Source organism: Octodon degus, unplaced genomic scaffold, assembly GCF_000260255.1.
Source record: "Octodon degus isolate 3935 unplaced genomic scaffold, OctDeg1.0 scaffold00015, whole genome shotgun sequence".
Lineage (NCBI taxonomy): Eukaryota > Metazoa > Chordata > Mammalia > Rodentia > Octodontidae > Octodon > Octodon degus.
This window is the reverse complement of record NW_004524591.1, coordinates 19,480,523-19,503,098: the sequence shown is the minus strand read 5'-3', so window position 1 is coordinate 19,503,098 and position 22,576 is coordinate 19,480,523. Positions and strand designations below refer to the sequence as shown.

Below are 22,576 nucleotides of genomic sequence, written 5' to 3'. Positions count from 1 at the left end.
GCTAGCTCAACAGACAGCACTTTGTAGACTTTGCAAAGGAGCAGGAAAGTTTCGCGTGTACCTGAGCACCGGACTCCTTGTGCGATGAGTCCCCACATGAAATTGGCACAGTATTCACACCAGTGTGGGCCTCGGAATGTGTGGACCTGTGTTCCCAAAAGAAGCCAAGTGTCAGAAAATGCAGTGACGTGACTGAACATGAAACACATGGATAAAATTAAGAAACAAAGCCTTTGCAGGAGTGGTCCCTCACTGGGCCGTTTCCTGCCAGTGAGGCAGAGTTCCAAACAGACCTGGAGCAAACAGAGGGGTATTCTAGTCTCTGAAATCCTCCATGCACCCACCTTGCCCCAGTCCAAAAGGAATACACAGAAACAGCAAGATTACTGGACCATTCCATCAGTGAAAGAATGTGACTCTCACACCCTGCACAAGGCGGTATGTACAAACCCCAGCCAGTCTGAGCTGATGGTTCACAACCTACATTTAGTGCTGCAAGTCCCGAAAGGCAGAACTCAATTACTGTGGCCTTTTATTTGAAGTTGCTCCATCTATCTGTAGAATATCCAGGCAGGTACAAATAAGACACGATTACTGGATAATTAAAAGATTCCAAGGCTTTGAGCCATTTTCAAAAACAGGCATTTAAATAATATGAAGGACTTAGCTGAGGTTGCAGGCTACCAGTGGGATTGCCTGCCCGAGAGGCAGGTCAGCAGACCCTGGGATGGCTTTTAGGGAAGTTAGGCACAAATCCCTCCAGGTTGGTCTCATTGGTGCCCTGAGCCAGTTGTTAAAAGGTTCAGTCATCACAGGGAAGGATAGTCTTATCTCCGATTATTCAGAGATTGATTGTCCTGTGACAAGGTCATGTGTCAAGTCATGAATGGGAAACAGAACAAAATAAAAATAACTGGTATGAAGAAACATCAAGGAGACAGGGAGATAGCTCAGTAGAATAAGCGCTGGTCTGGTAAGCACAAGGTCCTGCGTTCAATCCTGGTACCACACACACACACATACACATGTAAATAAATAAATAAACAAAAATAAATAAATAAAAAACATTAAGATGTAGAGGTAAGAGATTTCTCTGTACATACACGTGACCATGCTAGGCCAGAAAGCACTATAGACAGTATACTGGCAGTATACAATCTACATGGGAAGGCCCCAAAGTTTTACAACATTAAAATATGATATCATCTAAAGTCCTTAAAAAGCTTTAAACCTTGATTAATGTAAGAAAGAAATGCAGAGAACATTTTTTTTTTTTAACCAATCGGGAGGCCTATCAACAACTTTGTAACAACAAGATCAGGACAACAAATGTGGTCCCTATTTGAGAAGATTCTTATTACAGCTCTACCTAAGGAAAAATAGCATCACTTTGACTTCAGATTAGTAACTGGGTGGGTGTAAAGTGGCCAACAAGGCAGAGCTGCTTCCCTTCTACTGGGACTCACAGGTGAGCAAAGGTAGAGAAGGAAGGGAGGCTGAGCAATTAAAATGAGCAACTGATAACCATATTTCCACGCGATAGCACTAGGTTATACTCATCTATTGGTATTTTAGCCTATCACTGCAAATCATCCATTATACTGTCTCAAAAATGATGAGAAAACCCTCTCAGAACTCTATTTTATATAAACAGGGAGATGTTCTGAGTGGGTACAGACCCAATACAGGACAACGCTCTCTTAGTAGAAGTGCAGAGAATCCAACCTGAATATATCTAGAAAAATCCTTCTGGTTTTGTAAATGGTTCTAATTCATCAAAGAAGAGGGATTTTCAAGTCATTATAAAAATCTTTACAAAAAGATTTAAAACATCATGTGAGAGAAACACATGATGTTTGTGTTTGATGTTTAGCTTTTGATAAAAGATTGTTTTTTCTTGTAGGTGGTGCAAAAAGAGGAGCGATCTCTGCCACTCCTCCAGTGAATACAATTCTTGCTTGGAAACAGCCCCATTCCTTGGGGGTAACTGAAGATGCAATGTTAGGAGCATTGCGTTCTCACAGGGACAAATGCCATGACTCATCCAGAGGCCCGCTGAGATGGGACTTGGTACAAAAGAAGTCAAAAAGTGTCTTATTAAACATTGAACATTTTCTACATTGATTTTGACAGCAAGTGCTGTTAGAACTAGACCATTGTAATTGCAAGATCTACTAAATATAATAAAAATATAAAATATACCTGAAAATAGAAATATGATCAAACCAATAAAAATTAGGACAGGAGAAAAAAGAAGCAACTGAAAACACATTGAATATATTTAGAAAAATCCTTTTGGCTCATCAAAGAAGAGATTTTCAAGTCATTGAAAAAGTCTTTACAAAAAGATTTAAAACATCATTTGAGAGAAACACTTTAAGTAACATTATATATCAAGCAAATTCTAGCCAAAAGTAAAGATCAAATATACATATTTTCATTAGTATTGATCAACATGGCCATAACATAATAATTAGAAATTAACTTTTACCAGGAAAATTTAGTAAATTTGTGCTTTTATGTATGTGACACATGGTCTCAAGAATACAAAGGAGAAATTGAAAGAATGGCAAAGGGGAACCCGTAATCATAATGATTTTAATGTCAGTTCACCAAAGTCATCAACCAAATCACTATAGTTCATCTGTTGACTAGGAAAGGAACTTCATCTCCAGCACAAAACCTGTTTGAAAGCTCTTGGAACTTTTATGTAGGCTGACTACAAATCAAGAGAATATAGAGAAGCCTTGATGCCATATTACTGAATTTTAACTATGATGTAATAAAATTATAATTAAGTAATAATATATAGCCAAGCCCCTGTGTGTTTGTAGCAACACATTTAGTACCAGTTGGACACAGGACAAGAATCTGAAGCCAAATTACACAAAAATAGAGACTTAGTCTGGGGAAGGATGTTAGAAGATGAATTATTTCCTACTTCGTTCTGCTCTCCCCACCTTTCCATCACCTCTTTCTTCCCTCATTTATTTGATACTTACATGCTGATGACCACTTGGAAGCTGACCATGAGCCACTCTTTGGACAGACCAAATTGAGAGCAATCATAGTAGCATGGACTACACACATTCATGAATCTCATGATCAGAATAAATAGGCAAAAGGTGATACAGCAGAACATGCAGGCGTCCTCCAGTAGGATAAAGGGCAGACCAGTACTTTTTTCATAGAAAGTTGGGGAAAGGGATTTGGAGCTGGGATTTGAAGGATGGGTAGAAGTTCACTGGGCTGGAAAAGTTGAGCAGGTGGAAAGCTGGGGTGTTGACTGGGGGGTAGATGACTTGGGAAAATTATTTCAAGAAGAGGAAGTATCATGATCAAGCACGAATGAACATGGTTTAGCTTTTTATGAAAGAGCATTTTTTCTTATAGGTGGTACACAAAGAGGAGCAATCTGTGTTCTCTGCCACTTCTCCAGTGACTACATCTCTCGCTTGGGAAACAGCCCCATTCCTGAGGGGTAAATGAAGATGCAATGTTTGGAGATCTGGAGCCTGGCTGGGCTCACTGCACACCAACAAACTGCATATTGACATGAGAGAGACTGGCCCATCTACCTCAGAAAATGCAGGACGTGCAAACCACAGAGTTTCTAAAGTTTCACTTGGGGCTATTTTTTAAAAAAATAATGGAGCACATAAAAACTGCATTCAATGCTTCTTAGCTCTGCCCAGCGCTCCCCACACCCTTTCCTAATCAGCACCCCACTACCTTTGATCTCATTTTTGTAGCTAGACAAGCACAAGTGGGATCACCAGCCCCCAAGTAACTCCACGTGTCCCTGCTCAGCCCTAAAGAAATGAAATGGGAACAGAGGGGAACACAGAGTTAGTTAAACATTATTTTTGGCCCACCTCCTAATTTCCTTTCTGGGATGGGCCACTGTTTATTTTCATGACCAATATATTGTTCAGTTTTCTTTTTCATCCCCAAAGACAGTCTTGACATAATAGATCACATGTGATTTGTGCAGGGTGCTCTCTGAGCCATCTGATCTGGGGTTGCCTTATCATGTCTGTTCTCACAAACAAACTCCCCATGTCTGAAGTCACTACCCAGATTTTGTGTTTGTTTTCTGAAGTTTATTGATTTTCAAGAATATCTTCTTAGAGAAAAAACATTTTTATAAACTTTAGAGCAGTAACTAAAATAATCCAGACAGGAAGAAAACATTCCAGACAGGAAGAATGTCTGTCCAAGACTCTTACACTGGGCATGGTCTGCCTGGAATTAAAAAAACAATCAACAACACCTAAAAAAAAAAAAAAAAGAATGATATTGCAGGAGATAAGGCATGTTTGTTTGACAAATGGTTCAGGAATGATCATTTACTAAAAACAAGAGTAAGAAGTGTTGTCAAGAAAAAAATCTCCAATGCACAGTGAGCATCCCCTGACTTGGCTCTTTCTAAACAAGCAGGATATTATCTGTCTCGCATCTGCTGACTCGGGAAGGTGGTATTCTCTGGAGGTTTTATAGCAAATACATTTTGCCGGGCCAGCGTAGCACCACACAGGCACTATCAGCTCTCCCCAGCACACAATGCGAGAAAGTGCTATGTTGTGCTGCAGTTGGGGATTTTTGCTTTGTCTCATTGGTTTACATTAGGGATTCTCAACCTTGCCATTACTGACATTTTTGAATCAGAAAATCTTTCATCTTGTGTGTGTGTGGGAATGGGTGGCTGTCTTGTGTGCAGTGGGATGTTTGTGGGAGACCCCTGGCTCCTATCCACGAGATGCCAGCAGCACGCCTTCATGGGCATGAGCCAGAAATGTCTGCAGACATTGCCAGTGTCTCTCATTCCTGGGAGGGAGGGTGCAGAAAGTATCCTTGATTGGGAATCACTAGTACAGAATAAAACCAAACTGCCTCAGTTTGTCATTTTGATCATTTATATTAAAAATGAGAACTTGATTCTTCTGCTTTGTTTTGCAAGAACTCTTTGGGTCCAAGGCAGTTCTTCCTTGGCCACTTTATGTGTATAGAAGAGAGGGCTAGAGATGGCAAAGGTGCTGCCAGCTACACGGTGCTGTGTCTGGGGGTCAGTCTAGCTCTTGCCCACCGTTCAGTGTGGGGCTGGGGACAGGTAGCTTGACTTTAGTCTCCCCAAAGACCAGCAGCACAATCAAGGCCTCTGGGGAGAGTTTCTTCTGTAACTTACTTCATTTCTCACAATCATGTGCCATTTAACTCACTTCAGAAATTAGATTAAACTTTGGACTCCTCTGCACTTAGAGGATCAGATGAAATACTGACCTGGATGTGAACCTTTTCAGACATAACCAAACCTCAGAGGGGAATTCTTCCATCTGCAGCTGAGAGTCTGTGTTCCTTCAGCAAGGCCTGCAGAGTGGGCACTGCAGGAGGGTGAGACAGGGTGGCACAGAGCCCTGTGCCATCCACAGCAGCTACTTTGGTGCATTTAAAATAGGATTCAAGACAAGATCCAAAGGTGAAGCTCAGGATAGACTCCACAGCCTTGTCTTGTCTGATAAAGCTACTGATGACTGATGACAGACCCTTTCAGGAAGCTGCCAGACACAAGGTCCTTATCCTAGCTGTGGTGACAGCAGCCTGAAGACCTGTGGTTCCTACCAGGGCAACACCTGTACAGGATGCATTGAGCTGGCTACAAGGCAGAGCGGTCAGTAATTTCAGCCAGCACACACCAATGGGGGAGACGTCTTCTGGTGAGGATGCAGGAGTAGACACAATCAAGGATACATTGGGGGCGGGGAGATGGCTCAGTGGAATAAGCTCTTCCCTGGCAAGTGCAAGGGTCTGAGTTCAATCCCTGGTTCTGCCCTCCCCCTACTCCACAAAAAAAAAAAAAAAAAAAAAAAAAGATACATTGGGAAAGAAAACTGTTAGACTAAAAAAAAGGATGGAATTTCCAAAGTATTAATTGTCATGAGCCTTTTCCAGAATCTGAGGTCTTCCTTCTGAATTTAACTTCCACTTGGGTTTACATGATTATCGTCACCACAATTATTGTGACATATCCTTGCTCAGACTTCCTGTGCCTTCCCATTCCCTATGGCAGTGTTTACCGACCTCAGTGCTAGTGATGTAAGGGTGGGCAGCTCTGCCGTGGGGCTTCCCCCACCACCATAGAATGTATAGTTGTGTCCCTGGCCTCTCCTGGATGCCACTAGTGATCCTGGGTGTGACAATAAAATAAAAAATGTCTCCAGACTGCCAAATATTTCCTTGAGTGCAAAATCACTCCCACAGAGCACCTCTCAGTAGGGGAAGAGTCACATTCTTATGTCACCACTGTCCCTCTGGTACCTGGCCTGTAAATGAGCCCAAGGTCCACATTGAAGAGTAAAGGAAGGAATAGCTGAATAGCTTCTTTTTCTTAGAACCTTCAAAAAGATCTCACTAATATTGACATTTATCATTGGCATGTCCCGCCAAAACATAAAAGGCATATTTTACTGTTCTGAAAACCCAACAATTAGGCATTTAATGATTTAGAATAGGTCCTTTAAATTATGTGCTTTTTGGACAAAATAAACTTCATAGAATAACAGCTAAAAATTTGATATGGATCAGAGCTGTAAGCAGATGATTGACATTTGTGAAGTCTCGCGGCAAAGCCACCTCCGCAGCGTGTGTCCTAAATCAGAGAAGAAGGGACAAAAAGAGGATGAGAAAGATGAGAGCAGGAGGGGAGAAGGGAGTGAGGCAAGGAGAGAGAGGAGCAGGGAAAGAAGGAGTAAGAAGCGAAAGAGTGAGGAAGTGAGGAAGAAAAGGAGAGAAAGAGGGAGCTGGGAAGAGGGAGGGAGGCCAGAACTCTTTGTCTGCCCTGTCTGCATAATCCCTGGAGCTGTTTGGGTCTTTCCTGTATCACAATCTTATTTAATTTCCAGGGTTTCTGTTACATAAGAATAGAGTTTATCATAATTATATTGGGGGAGCCAGGCCATAGTGGGACCCAAATAAAAATCATTCTTCATAGCAGTCAGGACACAGAAAAAATGTTTCCTCCAGCAAGCCCACTCTACTCCAGCCTCACCTTGAGGCCTGCTGAGAGCCAGGGGTGTGTGCTTTGCCTTTCTTCAAATTATTCCATGTAGACTTCTTTCAGCCCAAACAGAAATTTCTGATTATTAAACAAAATAAAGTCTATAACTATTTCTGCTCGGGCCAAAGAGGAGATGCAATCTCCATAGTTTCTGTTTCCCAGGCAAACAGGGGCAGGGTCAGAATGATAGGGTGATGGGCAACTGTGTTGGACCAGCACGCAAGTGGGATGATGGGTGGACATGTTGTATGAGGCCAAGGAGGAAGAGGAAAAGAGGCACGCGCATAAGAAACAAAAATAGCTCGTCCCAAAGCAAATGACTATGGCACTGATAAGAATGCAAAGACCAATGACAGGCACAGAAAACATAAAGGAGGCACAAAACCCCAAATGGAGGTGGGCTGCTGTAACCTAGACAGGTGTGCTAGCACTATAGTAGCACTAGGGCAGCCTTAGCTCCTGAGCTTCAGGGCCTGGCCCCAGAAATGCTATGGGTGTGTAGGCATTGGAGGGTGCATGCTACAGGGGCACATGTGATGGGGTGTGGTGTGGGGACGGGAGGAGGCTGTGATGCCCTCATCCATCCCCAGAGTGGAGGATACAGGAAGGAAGGACCGATGGGGCAGACGGAGGCCCACTAGGAGGCTCTGGTGAGCCCGAGCCTAGGCTGGACCCCTCTGGTGGTGAACTGGGGCATGACCCTCTCGCCCACGTCTCCCCTCTGTTCTCCCTCCATTCAATCCTGGCTCACTGCTGACTCTGTCTTCTTTTGTGTGGCTTGCGCCACCCAGGTGCTCTCTCTTTGCTTTGTATATACCTCAAGTTTATTCATTTCCTTATCAGGGTGGGGCTCCTCCCTACTCTCTCCACCGACTGGTCTTCTGGTTAAGGGTGAAGACAGTCAGGCTCTTTCCTCTACAGGTCCTGGCACCAGGGAGTACCTTCTGCTGGAATTCTCATGGAAATGGGTCTTCCTGACTCTGGTTCTCTGTCTATCACCATGGGCAGCTTCCTGGTTGTGGCAGTGAAGTCACACAGGGCCCTGCCCTGAGAAGGACCCAGTCTTGGCTAAATGCTCTGTGACCACTGTCCTGAAATTCTCTGTAATATTTAACAAGAGATATCACATTTTTATTTTGCACTGGGCCCCACTAATTGTGCAGCCAATCTTTCCTAATTGACTATATTAATGGGAACTAATAGCTATAGTGTATAGTTGATTACAACACAATCTCTTAATCTGAATCAACCAGAACAGATACTTCCGATATACTAATGAAAATGGAAGGGTACCAGATATTTTGAAGATTCTTGATGCCCTCATCATATTTCTTTTCATGAAAAAGTATTTAGGAGAGTAGGCACAACCAAATTGCACCACTGTCACAGCAAGGAAGTGTTAACAACAATAAGAATAAAATCAACAGCACCTCTTGGTAAGCCCCAGGCCATGTCTGGACCAAGGGACTGGCGCTTAGTCTTTACAGTGCAATGTTTTGGGGGTGGGTGGGCATGAAAACCTTTAACAAAGCAGTGAATCTTTAACAAAGTCAGAGCTCTGATGATGCATCCTTTAGGAAGAAGCTAAATATCCTTCTGATTGAAGGCTGCTCAAACTGCCACACCAATCCTAGTTATGGGTCTAACTGTGTCCTCCTAGAGAAGGACACCCAGGTCCTCACACCTCAGCTCTATTAATACAGAAATAAGGTCTTTGAGGACACAACACAAGTAAGGTCATTTTGGAGTGGAGTAGATGCCAAATATAAATACTAGTGATCCTGTGACTTGTATGTGGCTTGAGTCAGACCTGGAGGGACACAGCGAAATGACATGAAGGCACAGGCAGAGGCTGCAGTGATGTTGTCCACCCACACTGCAAGCCAAGGAACTCTCAGGATTGCCAGCCCTCGCCAGTAGGTAGGAAGGAGACACAGAGAGCGGTAGAACCTTTAGAAGGCACCAACCCAGCCTGATCCTTAACTTCACATGGCTAGCCTCACAATCTATGAGAAAATATTTAATTCTTAAGTCACCAAGCTTATGGTCACTTATGATAGGAAATTAAGGGTCCTCATATAATTTTTTTAATTGTGGGAAGAATCACAACATATGAATAATAAATTAATAATAGATGTTAATTATGAATACTTGTTCTAAGGTGCCATGGATGAAGATAAGAAATTTAGAGGTATTTTTTAACCCTCACAGTACTCCCATTTTGCAGATGAGGAAGCTGAAGCTTGAGGAACTCACATCTTACTAAAGATCATGGGTGGTCATGTGCTAAGCCAGCTATACCAGCGCATGTGCTATGGGCAGGAATCGGATTGTTGGGGCTCTGGACTTTGCTGTTCCAAAGTTTTTTTAGAACTTAGCCACAAGATGATATTGGGGATACTCCATTAAAAGAGACGATTTAATGTTCAGGACAGTGCCTCCTTCGGACAGCTGGGAAATAGAGTTACAACTGTAAAAGGAGTTGAATAGTAGGGTGGTTTTATTCTTGACAATTTTCATTTTAAAGTAGATCCTGTGAGTTTCACAGTTTCTTCAGTGAACACCTCTTTGAGGGTTCCTAGCAGGTACAAATAACCAAAACATATTCAGGTCTACCATGAGTTGCATCAGTAGAATATAGTATTTTAAAAGGACAGTGCAGGGCTGGGGAGATATCTCAGTGGTCTAAGTTCCTGCCTATAAGGAGCACAAGGACTAGAGTTTGATCCCTAGTACCACATGCCGTACCGGCCCTGGAAACCTGGGCATGCCATGCCAGCCCTGAAACTGGGTATGGTAGTGCATGCCTGTAATCCCAGCATTGGGGATGCTGAGACAAGAGGATCATTATGAGTCTGTACTGTGCAGTGATACCCTATAACACATTAATTAATTAATTAAAAATAAAAGGGCCATGCATAATTACTGCAGAAAATGAGGCATAACTGTCATTTGTCTTCAAAAGCTTTTATTCTGACTTGTTTTTGGCTTTTCCTAGATGTGCTTGCTTGAAAAGAAGCTCAGTAGATATGAACTGTACATAGGAACAGCCTGCGGGTGACAGAGCATGAATTCCTAACCTGCAGGAATTTCTATTCCCTCCATTTGATGAAGTTCTTTGATAGAACAAGGAAGAAGACCTTGTACTTGGGGAATAGACCTGACTGAAGGAAAAATCTTGTCCTAGGGCGAGGCTGCAGGCTCTCCTGGCAGATTTGAACCTCAGGCAGGAGGTGGGGGGGAGTCAGTAGGGCGTATTTGTTGGCAAGCATAAAATATGATCATTCTCCTTTTTATTGAACACTTACTCTATGACACGGCACAATATCCTTACATAACAACCTGGATACAAATCTAGAAAGCTGCAGAATAAAAACTATTAGAAGTCAACATAAATGAGAAGCTAATGTAAAATGAAGGCATCCAACACAATCCTCAAGAAAACTGGTGGGGCTTCTGTATGTGATTCTTCCTTTGGTTGGTGGCTTGTTACTAAAACTCCAATGCCACTGCTCTAATTATAGCACAATCTTGTTTTTAGAATATTCTTCCAAAGTCCATACAAAGTTTCTACTTTCAGTTCATTGAGGATGAAGAGAAAGCAAAAAGATGGGGTGGAAGGGGCCAGGGCCGACAAAGGGATGCCTCCTCTGGTTCCAGCCACTCATTTCTCAGGGCAGTGGCACGGACGGTACCATTCAATGCCACAAGCTACTCAGGGTGTGGCAAGTCTCAGACATCTATTTAAAACACAGAGAGACAAGCTCCTGTCTGGCTCATGTGTCCTCTCTTGCCCACTCTGTCTACTTTGGACCTGCTCTTCTCCAACAGCTGTAAGGTAGAAGAAGCCACACTGACTAGATTCTGAGCCAACATTTAAAAAGCTGCTGCTGCTTTCTAGGGACCTATATTTATGACATCACATTAGTGAAAGCATTACTTAAGAAATAAAATCCCATTATCTGTTTTAAAATATTTTAAGAGTAATTTCCCATTCAGAGATCTAAGAGGAAAAATTTTTTCAATGATTTTTAAGGTATCAATCCACTAAATATGCATGTGGGTTTTTTGTTTGTTTTTTGTTCGGTACCAGGGATAGAACTTGGAATCTTGCTCTTGACAGGCAGGCACTTATGCCACTGAGCTATATCTCTGGCCCCACATGGGTGTTTTTAACATCCTCTCAGACATGGAATGTAGCTGGAGAACACATTCTATGCAAACTTTATGGTAGGGCAAAACTCCAATTAAAATTTAAAGGAGAACTAATAGGAATTTTCCAGAGGAAGGAAAAGGGTTCACAAGTCCAAGAAGATCCATCCTCTCACCCAGGTTAGAGCATCCACAGGAAGCAGAAAAATCAGACATTTCTGCCAAAAGTCAGAAAAACACTTTCTTAAGATAAAAAGGTTAATGAAAGTTGAAGTACAAAACAGGAAGGAGAAAAAAATCGATAGATGTTACATGCTCCAAATTAGACCTGTCACAATTCAATGATGGGAGAAACATCAAGAGTCTTGGGATGGAAGAAGATCTAGATAATATAATTCTCTACCCAACGCTAAGTACGTATGACTGAATAATTTCATCTCTCAGTGCCATGACAGCATACAAATGCCTGAACCCTTTGCTTTCTAAAAACAGAAGCAGGGACACAGACCCAACTAACACAAATGTGTATTTGTTTGGCGCACATCTGTTTTTACACTGGATCATAAGCAACAGAAGAAAACTGGTTTCCCTTTTCGTGTCTGACCACAGGTTCCCTAATTCCAACAAGCATTTGGGCTATCAGCCCTCATACAAATTAGAGTTTAAAAACAACAGTTCACATTTTGCTTCTCCTGTTGCTTCTTCTCTTCCTGGATCCTCTGACTTTAATTTCTCTCACTTCCAAGTCATCAGCCCCTTTGCTGCGGTAAATCTCCAAGACTAGTCTGTTTTGTCTTCCTTCTCCTCAGCAGCTTCCTGTGCTAGGCAATTCGTCATCAGATTCCCTTACCAGCCCTCTCCTGGACAAGACGGTGGAGCAAGGGTAGCAGGCCATAATTTTCTGACAAAAGGTCAGATCTGCAAGTGCTGGTCTAAAATGGAGACAGTAGTCTTTGCCATGTGTAAATACACGTGGGAAAACCCACTAAGCTTCCCACCAGGTCGCCCTATCTTTTGTTTGGTCTGGAGCAGAGGATCCGGCTTGGCTAGGCTGTGAGAGTACCCTGCACCCGGTATACACAAAAGGCACTGGATGGTAGCTCTCCTCCTTCTTTGCTTTCACAGCTGTCTCCACAGAAATGAAGGGAGTTAGCATCGCTGAGAACAAAAGACAAAACACAAAATCTGAAACCGGCAACTGTTCTCACTTGCCTAGAGACAGCAATACCCTTTTATTGCGACTCTGAATGGAAAAGTACTGCTGGCCTTTCACGGGGCTCCTGTAAAAGCCGCAGACTGGGCACGCTCTGTTTTTCTTTCACTGAATATGGGAAGATGAAGAGGAAACGGGCCTACTTCTCCAGAATTAAGGTCACTCACTGTACACAGGTGTTTCCAGGCCCCAGGATCAAGCACAATGCCTCTGAAGGACTCCGTTTTGATTAGATACAAAGATAGAGTGGTCCGCATGAAGCTAAGGGTGAACACAAAGGGATTTGCAGTCCCCTGTGTTTAGCACCTGAGACCAGACGGAAGCTTCCAGGATATCTCCCCCATGTGCCCTGGTATGGCAGAAGGAAGGACACGGGCTTACCTTGAAGTTGTGTGTCTTCTCATAGTTGAAGTGGTTGTCGTTGTGCGTAAGGGCAGCCCTTCGAACCAAGGAGGAGATCTGTGGACAGGCAAAGAGTTTGAGAGGAGGCCAAAGCAAGCTGCCTTTGACGCCCACCTTCACCCCAAAGGCCACGGCCAGGAGCTCTTGGCGCTTCCGGCCTTGCTTGGACTTGCGAACCAAGGCGCACTTTCTCTCATTTTCCAGCCGCAGCTCCTGGGAGAACATAGCGCCGCTGCGGGGCTCAGCTCCCTGTCGTTCCCCCTGCGGAGCCTGGGAAGCTCCCTGCTGTCAGGGTTTTCGAAGCGCAGCTAATGTTAGGCAGCAGATTTGAGGCAGCTGCGTCCTGTCTGCAGAGGCCCCGACATGTGACCTGGAAGGGCCAGTTTGAGTGATGGAGGGGGCTCTGCTGCTGAATAAGGACGGGCCTGTTTTGTGCTATTTCTTAAGGCTGGCGTGTGCCTGAAACAATGGCACACATTCATGCGCAGCACAAGCTGCAGAAGCTGCATCCAGTCCGTCTCTGAGGTTCAGGGGGGCAGGGGCAACTGGCTTTGTTCTTCCTGCCCTGGCACACAGCAAAGTAGAGTGCTCCTACTCACTAGTACAACACACACACACACACACACACACACACACACACACACACACACCCCAACCACCTCTGATGTTCAAAGTCTGAGGCTGTATCCAATTATCCTGGGTCCCTGAACTCTTTCCTGGGCTGCACTCCAGCAGATTAAACCTTTAAACCCTAATGACCGTTTAATCGTACAGGGATAAAGCTGCATCTCTCTTTTCAAATCTGCCGCAGCACTTGAAAGCTGCATCTCTATTCTTACGCATGCATGAAATTGGAACAGGCTGAGCACGGAGTGGGGCACCGAAGAGGAGCAAAATGTGTCAGCCAGGAGCTTCCTGGTCCAAGCCACAAAGTAAGAGGCAGGACGTCCTGCTCTAGGACGTCTCCCGATTCCCCCTCCTTCCCCCAGAGAACCCACACAGAGAAGACATTCTTTAAACCCCAAACATCACCATTTACAAAGAAAATAAAGCGTTTTGATGCTCATTCTGTTACCTCCCCAGCTGATCTAAATGCCCGTATTGCTCTTAAAAGCACTGTTTATTGATGGCCTCCGGTGGGACTGCAGTTTTTGATCCCAAGTCCTTCCATTAATAAAAGTGGGGAAGTCGTGACGTCTCGGGAATGCCCCTGGTAGGTTGAGGACCTTTAATGCAGCTGAGGCCACACAGTAAAATCAATACCTTAGGAGCTGGAAAGCAAGGAGAACATGGATGGCCGGGCCATTACAGAGATGGACATTCTGTAAATTTCATTCTTCCCTACCTCAACACAGTTCTACGTTTCACCAAAGCCCTACAAGAGCCTTTTGGACAGTAACAACAAAAAAAATCAATGTTTTCCTCATTTAATTCTCTATTTCTGTATTCCACCATCATTTCATCCATTTCAGAAGTCTCTTTTCTTATTTTATCTTCTGTGACCTTCCGTAATAACAGCCATGGTTTATAGGGAGCACAATAACTTCAGCTATGCTGGCTGCAACGCAGAATGTAGTGTTTCTCCTTATTTAATCTTCAGTGCATTGGTATGAAGAGCAAGAGCTTTATCCACATTTTATGGATAAAGGGAGAGGGGCACTGAGAGGTGCTCTAGTTTGCCCAAGGGCTTACGGCTCTGGTTAGCTGCAGAACCAGGACAAGAACACACAGCAACTACATCCAGAGTGTACCACTCTAATCTTGTGCCCTGCTGTCTAAGTATAGTGATTTGCTGCCACACCATGGCATACTGTTGCCACATGCTTCATCTGACATATCGGTGTGACAGCCCCACAATGACGTAGACCCTTGTCATCAGCCTGGTCTGCCCTGCACGCAGCTGCAGGGCACTTCCTTAGCCACACACCCTCCCCATCTGCTCTGAAAACACCAATGCTTCTCTGTCACTCAACATATCCTGACATAACAGGTCTGCATGAGCTGCTCCCCAAATACTCAGCTCCTATTGTTTCCCTACCTAAATCCAACTAAGCCTCTTCTGACACACTCGGCTTCTCACCTGGAGAGCTTGCCCTGTTCTTTAGAATGCTATCATCTTGGCATATTCACACTGAAATGCAAGTGGCACCATGCCCCAAAAGACTTTTCCAATCCCCCTCCCCACTGGAGTTTGCTGTCTTCTGAAATCTGGTGGTGTTTCACTTATACTTCTCTGGTTGTACCTAGCACTATTTTGTATTACAGTGATGATCTTACTCCCACGTCATACTGATTATGCATCGTGACATAACACATGCCCACTTGCCCTTGTTGCCCTCTACGAGAGGTTCTAGCAAGTTTCCTTGCCATAGCAGGCACTGAGGAAATAAATGGTGCTGGAAAACACATGCTCCTCAAGGTGGACAGAGCTCTGGAGGAGGCAGGTCCACAGGCCTGCACGGCATGTGGTCTTCCACCTATGGTCACCCTCCTGTGCCTCTGTTCCCCAGGACCTGAGCCTCCAGAAAGCTGCCCTCCTGATCCTTAGCCCTCCTTCCCGCTGTTCAGTCTAGAAGGAGAGCTGTCCCTGCTAGGGCTCAGGCAGGGGCATGGCACACCTCTGAAAGTCTTCCCATGCTTGGCCCAAAAGTAAAAAAATGGGGCTGGCGAATAAGGATCCTGTACAAACTTTCACCATGAGCCAAATCAAGAGAGACCCTGTGGTGGTCAGCCAGCCAGGATGGGTAAGAGCAAATGCTGTGATGCGAACCAGGTTAATTATATGAACATGCACTTTAAGAATGTGGTTAACTTTCTAAGTGGAAAGGGAACAAAAAGAGTCTCCTCCTTTTGGTATATGGGTAAATACAAGATTACATACTTTTTATTATTGAGTCTTTACTGAGAACAAGTGATTTTTTAATATGTGACAGTGATTTCTTTTTCAGATATTTATTCAATAGAATTTATACAAACACAAGACACATTTAGACAGGAGCAAGAAACACACTCTGTTCCCTCAAGGGTCTTTTTACAGAGGACTCTAAGTACTAGTATTGGCGCAAGCATGACTGAGAGTAGTGTGGCTGACCTCAGGTCACCCTCTTATTAAAGGGAAACAATTACAAAAGTCTCCTGGTAAAAACCTCCTTGTTCCAAAATGCACTCACACAGAGCTCTTCTTCGTCTAAGCCCCTCGAGGACAGCTCCTTGGTTCCCTTTACGTCTCCCACAATGTCACATACAGCTCTCTATACACAGCAGGCACCGATGACTTTTGCTGACGGTCTTTTTCTAACAGAAACTTCCATTTGACCTATTTTATCTATATATTCGTTTCTTCATGTTCTGTTTAAAACAGGGATTCTCCCTGGAACTGCTGACATTTTGATCAGGATAATTTCTGTTGGGGTGGAGGTCTCTCTGGTGTATTGTAAGATACTGGGGAGGACCTTTGGCCTATCTCCACTAGATGCTAGGAGGACAGTCCCAATTGTGACCACTGGCAGTATCTTCAGGTATTGCCAAATGCCACGGGGGAGGCAAAAGTTGCCTTGGTTGAGAACACTGGATTAAACGAATAACACAGGCAGTAGGAATGTGTTAGCCATGATTAGTACTTTACGTAGTTTGACTCATTTAAGATTTTTCGCCCTACCAGTGGGTACTGTTCCAATGGCCTCCACTGTCCGGGCTAGGAAATAGGAACTAGAGGTTTAACTTCTCCGAGGCTGTAGCCACTGATGGGTAGAATGTGTGCAATACTAACTAGCTCAGTGCACCCCCAACACTCCAGAGCAAGTTTGTTTAATATTTTTGTTGTAGTAAAGCACATATAACATAAAAATTTACCATTTTAGAATACATAATTCAGTAGCTTTTAATCCATTACAATGTTCTAGAGCCCTTGCTACTACCTAGCGCCAGACCACCTCACACCACCCGAATTAATCCTCTACCCTTTAAGGTCACTATCCAATCCCTTTTCCTCCCAGTGCTTGGGAATCACCAATGTGTTTTTTGGCTGCATAAATTAGCCTATTCTCAGTGTTTCATATATAAAAAGAACCACACGCTATGTGGTTTTTGTGTCTGGTTCTTTTTTACTTTGTATAATGTTTTTAAGGTGTGTTGAAGTGTGGACATACCATATTCCATTGTTCTACTCATCATTTGATAGGCATGTGGATTGTTGTCATGTTTTGGCAAGTAGGAAAGGGGTCACCAAGAACAATTTCATACAAGTTCTGCTTGGGCACTTGTTTTCAGTTCCTTCAGGAATTGATAACTAAAACAGTGGTGGCAAATTATGGCACATATGCACAGCTGTCTGCAAAGGTTTGCTAAAAGGCTCTTAAAGTTCATTAACCAGGCCCTAACCCTACACCCTTAACCACCTTCTAAACTGGCTCTCATCCCTCCAGTATTCACATGGGAATGTCTCAGTGGCAGCCGATTGTCACAGTTACTCTTCTCCCCATTGAAGGTAAGGTTCCCTGCACTGATTTTTTTTTTGTTTTTTACAGAAGAGGTATGTGATCACTCCTGTCTTTTGCTAAAGACACTGTGGCAAGTGGGTAGGGTCATAAATCAATGATGAAAGAAGGCTTCCACTTCCCTCTCCTTTTTTTTTTTTTTGTGGAACCGGGGGGATTGAACTCAGGCCCTCGCACTTGCCAGGGATGCGCTTATTCCACTGAGCCATCCCCCAACCCCCCCCTTTTGTTTTTCTTATAAGGGTTGAGTTTTATTTTCTAAGGCCTCTCACTGTCCTCTTTTTTCTCTGTGATTAGAACCCTGGATCCAGGAGGGAGTCAGGTAACAAGATGGGTGCAACCCTTTGTCAGATGAACACAAGGAAGCAAGGATGGGTGAGTGAGAGGACACTGGGGACTGGGGCTCTGAGTGTGCCTGTGGACAGGTAGGTTGTCCAAGAGAAAGGGGTGGCAGGAGAGGGAGAAGTGCCCTCTTCCATTCTGCCTATAATGAGCCAGCATCCCGAGGCCAGAGGGCATCACAGACCTTCTGTACTCACTGGCCCTCTCCTCATCTGGTTTCTGGTCGGCCACCTGTTGCTCCAGCAGCAGCCAATGTCTACCTCAGGGGCGCCAGCTCTAGAGAAGGTGAGTACCACAGTGCAAAATACTTTCCTAGACTCCCAGTATATTCCAGTTGTAATGGTTGATACACTGTGTCAAATTGAGAAGTTTACAAGTTTTAGTTTTATTAAACCAAGAGATTCAGCAGGGGCCAGGGTCCTCAGCTTGTAAATACCCTGAGCCTGTGCAAGAGGAGGGTGGGAGATGGTATGAGTGCTGCATCCACCCGAGGGTGGGGAGTCTGCATACCATGTACACAGGGAGGAAAAGAGGCTTGTTCTCCCCCTTTGGCTCTTGTTGCTTTCCCTGTCTCTGGCTTCCTGAATTGTTCCTCACCATGCCACCCTGCCTCGGAGTCAGCCGAGTACAGACTGAAATCGTTACAAACTGTGAGCTAAAGAAACCTTTTCTTCCTTAGTTCTAAGTGTTGGATATTTTGTCCCAGCAATGAGAAAAAAGTAAGCAAGGCACCAGTGCTATGATATAAGGAGAGTGTACTGACATACCACTTTCAGTTCCTGGAGAGTACTTGCCAATCCCAGAGTTTGTACTTCTGGGCCCTTACCACTCCTCTGCCTTGAGCCTGGATCTCCCTGGGGTGTTGTCATCCTGAGCTTTACCCTCCTTTATATGACGGCCACTTACACTGCAGATTGCTGTGCCTACTGGTAGGATGTATAATAGGAATCAGCATTTCCCAGGCTGGTGTGGATGTCTGAGAAGGCTTTCTCACATCCTGCTGATGGTTCTGCCAATTTGTATGTGAGAGCCCTGAGGTGTGGGGATGGGATGGGGAGTGGCCACCCACTGAAAAATTCAAGAGTGGATGTGCATTGAGCCCATGAGTCTGGTTCTAGGATGCTCTTAGGTACACATATTGATATATAGAGAGAGTGTCAAGAACCAAAAATTAGAAAACGCCAAAATTCTAAATGTAAGGGAAAGATTAAACCATGGTATAAAACCTTGTGGAATATGATGTGAACATTAACTAAGATGATTAATAACATTCAATGATGAAAAAATGAGCTCATGTCATCATGTAGGTGAGAAAGACGCTGCCGAACCTTACACAGCCTGACTCCCATTTTTGTATAGACATACACAGACTATACCAAACAACATTGAAATATCTCCCATGCACTGAAGTGCTGACAATGAGCAACACTTTCTCTCTGGGGGAGAAATTTTCATTCATCCTCACTTCCTTTTATATTATTTTTTGTAGTTTTTAGAGTTTCCTCCAATTATGTTCTAGAGCCATTATATGGAATGATTTCATAAAATACATTATAAACACTGTTAGATTTAGTGTGCACATCTAGCAAAGCCTTGGTCTTGCAGTTCAGGCTGGCCTTGAGCTGACTTTGTAACCCAGGCTGGTCTCGAACTTGCAGCCTGGCTGCCCTTTAAGCCCCTTTAACCCCATCTTTTCTTTCTATAGGTGAAGAGACTGAGGGTCAGAAGAGTTCCAGGGTCTCTCTCTCATTACAGAGCTGCTGAACAGCTAGACTAAAGCACATCCAGAGCCCTTGCATGTAACCCCGTACAGCTGCGCTCTCCACACCTGGGTGGCTTCAGAGTCCCTGGGAGCTCAGTAAACTGCTGCTGAGCTGAGCTCCAGCACTCCTGGGTCAACCTAGGAGAGGTGGGAGAGCCCATATCTCCAAGTTCCCAGGTGATGCTGTGGTCATTGGAATCGCACCTGGAGAACCTCACTTTATTCCTTCTACTGAATTATCTGGGCCTAAACATACACCCCCAAAACAACGTGCTCAAGCTCCATATCAGACCGACTAAATACAAATTTCTGGGAATGGGATTCTTTAAAGAATCTCAAGTGCGGTAATATAGACGAATGGACAGTAGCAGAAATATGAATGTGATGAATGCTACCGAACAAGCTTTCCCTTCCCCCGAGCAATCCATGTCTCCTCAAAACATTGCCTTAGGAGCTGGGTGTGTGCCACATGCTTATAATCCCAGCACTGGGGAGGCTGAGGCAGGAGAATCATTGCAAGTTTGACACCAGCCTAGGTTACAAAGTGAGCTCAAGGCCAGCCTGAACTTCAATAGGGAGACGCTGTCTCAAAAGAAGCCCCCTCAAAAACATTATTCTGTTTCTATTCATCCCACCCTCCACATTGCACCATATAAAACCTTTATAGATTCTTAAGACAAAGATGAAAAAACATACCATGACTGATGAGACTTAAGTGTTCCTGGCCCTGGCCCCTGTCTAGCATCACCTGCCACCACTTCCCTGCTGTCACTTTGAGAATTTATAGCCAGGCATCTATCAGTATGACTTTGAAATTATGAGCTAGGGCTCCCACTAGCCTGCCGGCTTTATGAGCTCAGGACTGCTTGTGCTTTTCATCACAATTAAAACCGCAGTGTCATGCCCAGGACCTGACACCAGCTAGGTAGCACTAGACTTACTCAATGAGGGAATAAATAGCCATAGCCACAAAATAGCTGGAATCAAGGCCCACTGCAAGGCTTCTTATCACCACTATCTACTTATTTAGTAGGTTTACTCTTGGTAGACTCTAATACTGAGTCCAGAAGCTTACGTTTGTCTCTGGACTAGATGTCTGGGGTGACCACAGGAAGCCCTGGAAACCAGAGGAGCCAGCATCTAGGTCAGGCCCAGAGGCACTAGCCCTCAGGTACAAGGCCAGGTTTGGAGCTGGAATGATTCTAAAAGCAACTCTGTTTATGTGTGCCATTTAACATGTACACATATATGATGTCTTTCTGTCACCTATGGGGAAGGCAGAGCAGTGTCATTATTGTCATTTCACAGATGAGAAAACTGAGCTGCTTTCAGGATGTGCTGGGGATGAGAACCAGATGCCCTGATGCTCTTTCCTGGAAGTCCCGGGCACCCAGTGTAGCTGACGACAAGGCTCAGCCCTCTGTTCTGCCCCTTGGAGACCTGTTACAAGTTCTCAAAGCTTAAAAATGCAATTGTAAGTAGCCCATACAGGAACAGCCCATCTCTGGTGAGCGGCACACAGCCAACACTCAGGAAAGGTTTGTTGCCTGAAAAACAAACATTCCCAGTTTTCAGAAGTCCTCCCATTTTCCTTGCTTCCAATATGACTTGGATTTTATAAGAAGTCAGCATGCTCCTTTTTTTCTTTAGCCCATCACTTGACTTTACACACATAGGTCTGAGGTGCCAAGGTCCAGCGATGATTCTGGAATGCTTAGGATTTCCCCAATGCTGCCAAAAATTAACACTTGCCCAGATCCAGGGACATTCAGCAAAGGGCTATACTCATTCTTATATATAATATATAGGAGTTTTCCATTCTACTTTTGCTGTGGTATTTTAGATCCAGTTCTCTATTTCTGCTAGAAAGTAAAAAGAAAACTAGAAGTACTGAATGAAATAAGCCCCACATGCTTAATGATAATCAAAAGGGGAGGGTTCTTTTATCAATCACTATGAAACATCCTGATTGATTGTAGGCACGCTGAGTACTTTCTCCTACTGTGAAATGAAACTTTCTTGTTCATCTTAAAAACTGCCCTGGGAGTGTTTGGTATCTTTTTTGCTTGTGGTTTTCAGGCCTGAAAGAGGAGGAAGACAACAAAGGCATACGATAGAACTACAAATTCATTCCCATGACGGCTGGAGAAAGGAGGTCCAGGGGCGGGTCTGCCATCCTCCCCACCACTGTGCTGGCTATAGCTGTGTAATCCTGGTCTCTGGAGAGTCCATCAGCACCAGGGGTCAGTGGCAGCCCTGGACCATATCTGAAACTCCTTCTGACCTCCAGAACTGCTGTGTTTTGGGAGGAGGTAGACAGGCCTTTGTCTCTGATAGCACAATGTGCCCTGCTTTTGACCAGATTGTTCTCCAGGGACAGATGGCCACCCTCAAGATGAGTGACACAAAAGTGCCAAGGAATAATCTTGTCCCTCTCCTACAACTTGCTTGTCTTCTTCAAAACAGTCTCCATTCACCCAAAGTTGAAGAGTCCCTGGTCTCTAAAATGGACTACTGTGTTCTGTATATAGAAGCAGATATATGATCTGATGTTTCCAGGGTCGATAATACAACTTACAGTGGCTTCTTGGTCATATGATTTGTCTAGCTGTTTTCCTGAGATGGATGTCAACAAATATGATTGGTATTTCTCAGACTTAACTGAATGTAGAAACATGTTCCATATCACAGACAAAAAGTTAGTGCACCTTAGGCATCTCACACGTTTAAACATGTTTACTAGTGTTTTTTTTTTTTTTTGTTGTTGTTGTTTTGTTATGATGTATAGTTACTGTGTAAGCAACAAAAAATTTTATACTAGGTTATAGCACTACATTTTCCTTAAATAAGAACTTTAAAAATAAATTTCTTAAATGCTGAACTTAAGAACATGGTAGAGTTACATTTAACAGAACGAAACAATTGGCAAATCAAGCTCCTTTAGAGTGCTTTACAACACTTTGAGTAAAGTTTCATAAAACTAAGACTCAAATAAACCATGTAGAGTTTAAAGAAGCAACTATTTTTTTTAAATTAATTAATTCATTTATTTGTGTGTGTGTGTGTGTGTGTGTGTGTGTGTGGCCAGCTCAGCCCACCAGGGGGTGGGGCTGGCTGGCATGTGGTGCTGGGGATTGAACCGTGGTCCCTTGTGC

The 22,576-nt window shown here is 44.0% G+C and overlaps 1 protein-coding gene across 2 annotated transcripts in view; it reads right to left on the bottom strand.

The window, feature by feature from the left end:
• Positions 1–22,576, bottom strand: part of Chn2 (chimerin 2) — a 295,082-nt gene that overhangs the window by 14,522 nt on the left and 257,984 nt on the right. Inside the window, exons 1-3 of one of the 2 annotated variants that reach the window (XM_023709883.1) lie at positions 20,118–20,206; positions 12,801–12,878; positions 62–146 (exon numbers count right to left, since the gene is read on the bottom strand). In XM_023709883.1, the coding sequence (XP_023565651.1) occupies positions 62–146; positions 12,801–12,878; positions 20,118–20,120 (166 nt within the window). In that variant the 5' untranslated portion in view covers positions 20,121–20,206. Of the gene's footprint in view, positions 1–61; positions 147–12,800; positions 12,879–20,117; positions 20,207–22,576 lie in introns of those variants that run through there. The other variant, XM_004626509.2, reaches the window with a different exon arrangement.